This window comes from Sceloporus occidentalis, unplaced genomic scaffold, assembly GCF_023333645.1.
Source record: "Sceloporus occidentalis isolate IW3139 unplaced genomic scaffold, rSceOcc1.0.p SCAF_160, whole genome shotgun sequence".
NCBI lineage: Eukaryota > Metazoa > Chordata > Lepidosauria > Squamata > Phrynosomatidae > Sceloporus > Sceloporus occidentalis.
This window is the reverse complement of record NW_028317140.1, coordinates 1,129,323-1,135,795: the sequence shown is the minus strand read 5'-3', so window position 1 is coordinate 1,135,795 and position 6,473 is coordinate 1,129,323. Positions and strand designations below refer to the sequence as shown.

The window sequence follows — 6,473 nt, the reverse complement described above, 5'->3', positions numbered from 1 at the left end:
GCGCCACTTTTACCCAATTGTTTCCTCGTTGTGTGGCTACAGCCTTTTTGTTATGTGTGGTTCTGAAAGGGTTAAAAACGCAGGGAAAACCCGGATCATTCTCCACAAACCCCCCCCCCCCCCCCCCGGTTTTGTGAAATTGTCGTTTTCGCTATGGCACAAATTTGTCTAATGAAGGGTCTACGCGGTAAATTGTAATTGGTATGCAAGGATGGCTGGTGTTTAACCCCATCAGCACTGAAAGGGACTGTAACCCTGCCCCCCCCCCTGCGTCCCTAGCCCCTTTCAGTATTGAAGGGTCCGGCCCGTGGTGCCACGTTCCGTCTGCTTCAAATTGAAGTAAGCTCTTGGGTGGGGGACGTCGTGTGCGTTTCATGTGATTCTGTGTCTTAGAAACTTCTGATGGTTTGTAAAGTACCTGAAATGTTCATTTAAATCTTTTTTTTTTATTTTTTTATTTTTTTTTTTGTAAGTACCAACGCTTGCCACGGCTTTTTTTTCTTTTTCCAATCACGACCCATTATTGGAAGGGCCACTATGTAAAAGTTTGTATGAACTACGGTATTTGTGGAATATGGGTTTGGGCAAAAAAAAAATCTTTAAAAAAACCAAGCTACGGTATAGCAGGGGTATCGGCGTTTACCTTTCGGGGGGTTTTGCTGCAATGCTGTCTTGTACCATCCGTCGCATGCATCATGAGAATAAAGCTGTGGGTAGCAGCATCGGCGCATGTGCAGGTAACCCGCTATCCAAGCGCCAGCTCGGCTCCGTGATCTGGAACTGCGCCCCGTTCTTTCCGTTCTTTTTTTCTGTAACGTCGCTAAAAGTAAAACAAACGTTCAGAGTCAATCGCGAGTGAGGGAGTGATGGTGTGCGAACAGCAAGTCATGGCACAAAGAGTTCATCTGAATCACAGATGTGTCGCTGCCGTTTGGCTTGGTCTAGCGTAGCTTAGGATGCTGGGAGTTTTTCATCATAAAGTGAGTTAGCCATTTCCTACCAGGATATAAAGCGTGTAGAATGCGTCAGCGGCCTGTCGGGGAGAACGTAACACCATTTATCAGCATCGTTACTGTATATTTGATTAGAAGACGGCCCCCCCGATCTTTGATCTTAATGAAAAGAAAAATAAATAAAAGGCCTGAAGCAAGACGACCATATTGGGGGACAAAAAAAACTACAGCTGTTTTTACTCGTTACACTCACGCTCACTCATTCTCCACTCACACTCATCTCCTCAGTCTCCTCTCTACCATCTCCCTGCCCTCTTTTTTCCGCAGCGCCGCTTCTTCTCTCGCCTCGTCTTGTTCTGTCGTCTTCCTCCGAAACATTTAGAATAGAATTGGAATAAGAAACTTTATATAAAATAAAAGTCTACTGCGATTTAATTCATAGGGTTAACAATGGCACTTAAAGGGTTAACGCATATGATAGCTGGAGGTCCCTTTACATTTACCTGGGGGTTAGTAAATGCAGAACTCATGTCATGTGATACGCTTACCACCAATCAGCTTCAGCTCTGGCTTGGCGAAATGCTCTATCGAGACCCTCGTGTGCATGCGCTACAAGCGCCGCCCATTTATTTTAATTGGCAGGCTCAGAGGGAGTGAGCTGTAGATTCTGCTGCAGCTTCTCCCTAAGAGCCCCCCCCAACTTAAACAATGCATGTGTTTTTCCCCCCACTTTTTTTTTATAAATTGCAGGTTACATTATTCTTGTTGAGCTCATCCTTCGCAGAACAGATCCCGGGAAGGAGTGCAGCTGAGTGCGTCCAGAGACCTCGCGTGTCTCCCGCTCCCCGGGCCGCACGTAAACGGCTTCAGCTGCTAAGCTCCAGCCCAGGATTTGTTGTCGAATATAAACAGTTTAATGTCCCCGAGGAGTTGCCCTCTGTGACCGCTTTAACATGCCTTCTTCCAAAAGCGGAAGCTGCAGCCAGGCCGCTATAGCTGGCATCTTCCCCTGTGATGGGGCGTTCTCGCTGCTGATTGGTAGGAAATGCTCCAATACTTTCAATGGGAGTTCTTTCCACAAGCGCTCTGGGGGTCTCGACAGACCACCGGCATGTAGTGTTGGCCAGCGCTGGAGCTGACTGGAGGTACATGACGCGCATGGAGATACAGCGCGGGGGGGTTATTACTGTATACAGCGCTGGGGGGTTATATTACTGTATACAGCGCTGGGGGGTTATATTACTGTATACAGCGCTGGGGGTTATATTACTGTATACAGCGCAGGGGGGTTATATTACTGTATACAGCGCTGGGGGGTTATATTACTGTATACAGCGCTGGGGGGTATATTACTGCATACAGCGCTGGGGGGTTATATTACTGTATACAGCGCTGGGGGGGTTATATTACTGTATACAGCGCTGGGGGGTTATATTACTGTATACAGCGCTGGGGGGTTATTACTGTATACAGCGCTGGGGGGTTATATTACTGTATACAGCGCTGGGGGGGTTATATTACTGTATACAGCGCTGGGGGGGTTATATTACTGTATACAGCGCTGGGGGGTTATATTACTGTATACAGCGCTGGGGGGTTATTACTGTATACAGCGCTGGGGGGGTTATATTACTGTATACAGCGCTGGGGGGGTTATATTACTGTATACAGCGCTTACGTAAAGCCTTAAAAGGAAGGTTTGCACAATTATCCCTTCAGGAAGGAAAAAAGCTCTTTCACTTAGATGCTCTGTCCGCCGTTGCTGTCAGTCATGTGATATTTTGGGTGACTTTCCTGGCTCAATCACCACACTGAGGTGACGCTTTATGGCGATGCTAATGAAGTCCGTCCCGGCGTAGGCTCTCATTAGTTAGGACCGCGGCATTCTATTTATAACGAGGTTAGTGAGGAGGATTGGGTGTCTTCAGTAAATATCCTAAAATAATATATTTAGGGCAAAAACATTTAATTCAAACAGATCCGTCACGTTTCCCAATCCTGTGTTCTAAAGGTTCTCCTACATTGTGGTTGGAGGCACTTGGCTTCGTTCGGGCAATAAAGCTGATTCAATGCTGACTCTGCCACAGGCTGCCACTGTCCTCCGCTTCCATGAAGTAAACTTTTAAATTAAGTATCAGGGCCCCAAAGAGGGACTGGATAAATTAAACAGGGATTCTTAGCACATGTGCTTTGCAGATAATAGTAGACCCCTAGCTTGTTAAAAGTTGTGGGAGTCGACATGTATAATAATACCCCACATAACAGATACAGAAGGGTTTTAGTAAATACCCCAAGCAGCGGGACGTCTCTGGTAACGCGCACGGTAACCGGTAAGGCGTGTATTACCCGGTTGCCTTCTGTAGGGGGCGCTCACCGAATCCCACAATAGCCTCACAGCCCGGGAGCCATTTTGCCGGAGCCCACTCTCGAGGTTTCCGGCGGCTCCGGAAGCATGGCGGCCAGGCGGAATCTGTAAGAGTCCCGCGCGCCGAGTTTTGTGCGTCACTTCCGATCCGCGGTAGTGAGCGAGAGCGTGCTTTTTCGCGCTGTTTCCTGTCAGATAGCATGACCGCCCTCCTGAGCAGCCTGAGTCCTCCAGCGGACGGGGTCCGCCGGCTTCAGCCCGGGACGGAGGCCGTAGTGAGCGGGGAGGGCCTGGGACCCGGCACCCTCTACATTGCGGAGAGGTAACCCCCGGCGTGGTTCCCGGTACTGCTTCACAATGCTGCACGTACCCTAGACAGGCTTGGCGCAAAGTGCTAAAAGTGACGCAAAAAGCTAGAACTTTCCTCTGGTTTCCATGGCAGCCGCGCTATTCTTGTCTTAACAGTTAAATCGTAAAATACTAAAGACATAGAGCCCAGTGAGCCTGCTGCAGTGTTGTGGTCTGGCTCATCGCATGATGTCCAGCCTGACTGTCATTCTGTCCTCTGACAACTTGTCGGAAATTGTTTATTGGCCTAAAAAAGCAGGAAATAACATCAGATTCTGAGCCCAAAAACGGAATTTTAAAGAAAAGTGATTTACGTGGGCTGATAGAAACCTCAAATTTTCTGGCAGATCGGCCCCATCCGGCCCTCATCTAGTTGCCAGTAACTGCTGTAAAGACTCAAACCTTAATCAGTCGTTGGTCTCGTCTTAGATTCACGAGCCATATACCTATCCCATGAATGTTTCATACCCTCCTTGTATTACCCTCTACCACCTCTGCTGGGAAGCTGTTCCACTTATCTACTACCCTCTCAGTAAAGTAAACGTCTTGTCTCTTGTAACTTTTCTCCTCCCTTTCGTAGATAAGCTGTCATTCTATTTGAGTTGCTGAAGGACATAACTGAACTACAGGAGGGATTTTAAGTTTATTCCTTTCCTGGCCTCAATCCTAATTTTTCTGGGAATGCTTAATTGTCATGTGACCAAACAGCTGGCAGCAGCTCTCCATGTCTCTCTATATACAGCTTCCCTGTCCCTGTTACTCGGGTTTAGCGAAGTTCAGGAGGAGAAGTGCTGCAACGAGAGGCAATAATCTAAAACTAGAGGGCCGGATACTGAGATGAAATGTGGGGTAGTAGATAAGTGGCACAGCTTTTGGCAGAAGTGGTAGCAGTGTTCTTTCCATCTGCGGAATCCATTGGCTCGTGCAGTTATGTGTATCGCTGACGTGGCGTTGCCTTTTCTTCTAGCCGTGTGGCCTGGCTCAATGGGTCCGGACTTGGCTTCTCGCTGGAATATCCGTCCATCAGTCTTCACGCCATCTCCAAGGACCCGGCCGCCTACCCGGAGGAGCATCTCTACGTCATGGTTAACGCCAAGCTCGGAGGTCTGTGTCTCGGGGCTCGTACCGCCGGGGAGCCTTATAGAGGGGGCTGTCCGGTCCTAAATGTCTGATGGCGGCCGGTTTGGCTACAACCGGAGCGCTTTGTCTTTATAAATGACTGCGGGGTAATATTCTATAGGACTGCCCCTCCGCGCGCCTGTATCCTGGGCACATTGCCTCATATCCTGTCCGGCACCAACGCTATTATCTGTTATCAGGCGCAGAAGTAAAGGAACGGCCTATGGGTGATGAAGAGGAGGAGGAGGAAGAAGAAAGTGATGAAGATGAAGAACCGATCACAGAGATTCGTTTTGTTCCGGCTGAGAAGTCTGATTGTACGTACCCCATTATACCGAGACACAAGACGCTAACAGAGCGAGCGCAGGGGAGCCGACCCCCCCCCGGGGCACGTCGCAGGGGAGCCGACCCCCCCCCGGGGCACGTCGCAGGGGAGCCGACCCCCCCCCCCCCCCGGGGCACGTCGCAGGGGAGCCGACCCCCCCCCCCCCCCCGGGGCACGTCGCAGGGGAGCCGACCCCCCCCGGGGCACGTCGCAGGGGAGCCGACCCCCCCCCCGGGGCACGTCGCAGGGGAGCCGACCCCCCCCCGGGGCACGTCGCAGGGGAGCCGACCCCCCCCCGGGGCACGTCGCAGGGGAGCCGACCCCCCCCGGGGCACGCCGCAGGGGAGCCGACCCCCCCCCCCCCCCCCGGGCACGCCGCAGGGGAGCCGAACACCCCCCCCCCCCCGGGGCACGTCGCAGGGGAGCCGACCCCCCCCCCCCCCGGGGCACGTCGCAGGGGAGCCGACCCCCCCCCCCCGGGGCACGTCGCAGGGGAGCCGACCCCCCCCCCTGGGGCACGTCGCAGGGGAGTGCCCCCCCCAGGCCCTCATGGTGTTTCAGGGGATACTAAACATCTTTGGTGCTGGTAGATATGTGATAAATACCCTACAGCAGGGCCTGTGGTGTTACCCTCCCCTATGAGTGCTGCCCCCCCCCCCCCCCCCACGATAACATTTAACATACACCGGTCCGATCTGATAAAAGCCGCTCGTCGCTCACTGAACCCCACAGCCTTTCTTTTTGTTTTCAGTAGGAGAGATGTTCTCTGCGATGTGCGACTGCCAGGCTCTCCATCCCGACCCGGAGGACGAGGACTCGGACGATGACTTTGAGGGGGAGGAATATGATGTTGAAGCACATGGTGGGTGTTCCAGTAAGGCGGGGGCAGAGGAGCAGCTTGGCTGTGATATTACGTCGGGGCAGATGGTATGTGTGTTTTTCTGTTGGCTGCAGAGCAGGGACAGTGTGAGATCCCCTCCTTTTACACGTATGAAGAAGGCTTGTCGCACTTGACCACCGAAGGTCAGGCTACGCTGGAGAGGCTGGAAAGCATGTTGGCCAACTCTGTGGGCAGCCAGCACACCATGGCTGGCGTCCGAACGGAGGGCTCTGCGCTGGAAGCAGAAGGTGAGACTCTCCCCTGGCGGAGGCTTCCGTTATCTTAAGGGGTGCCATGCTGCGGGGACCCCCCCCCATGTGCTAAACACCCACCTTTTTACTTTGTTTTTGCAAACTACATATATTGATTTTTTTTATATTATAACGATTGTATATTTATTGACTTTCCGATGCAGACGGGATGGATGTGGAGGCCGTTCCCGCGGAGGCCGGGCAGTTTGAGGATGCCGACGTCGATCACTAA

At 52.0% G+C, this 6,473-nt stretch overlaps 1 protein-coding gene across 1 annotated transcript; it reads left to right on the top strand.

The window, feature by feature from the left end:
• Positions 1–2,785: 2,785 nt before the first annotated feature.
• On the top strand, positions 2,786–6,473 carry LOC149279836 (methylosome subunit pICln-like). Its single transcript, XM_089500833.1, has 7 exons — positions 2,786–2,808; positions 3,317–3,640; positions 4,634–4,770; positions 4,986–5,102; positions 5,862–5,972; positions 6,065–6,238; positions 6,406–6,473. The coding sequence occupies exons 1-7, from the start codon at positions 2,786–2,788 to the stop codon at positions 6,471–6,473; spliced, it is 954 nt and encodes a 317-aa protein (XP_089356959.1).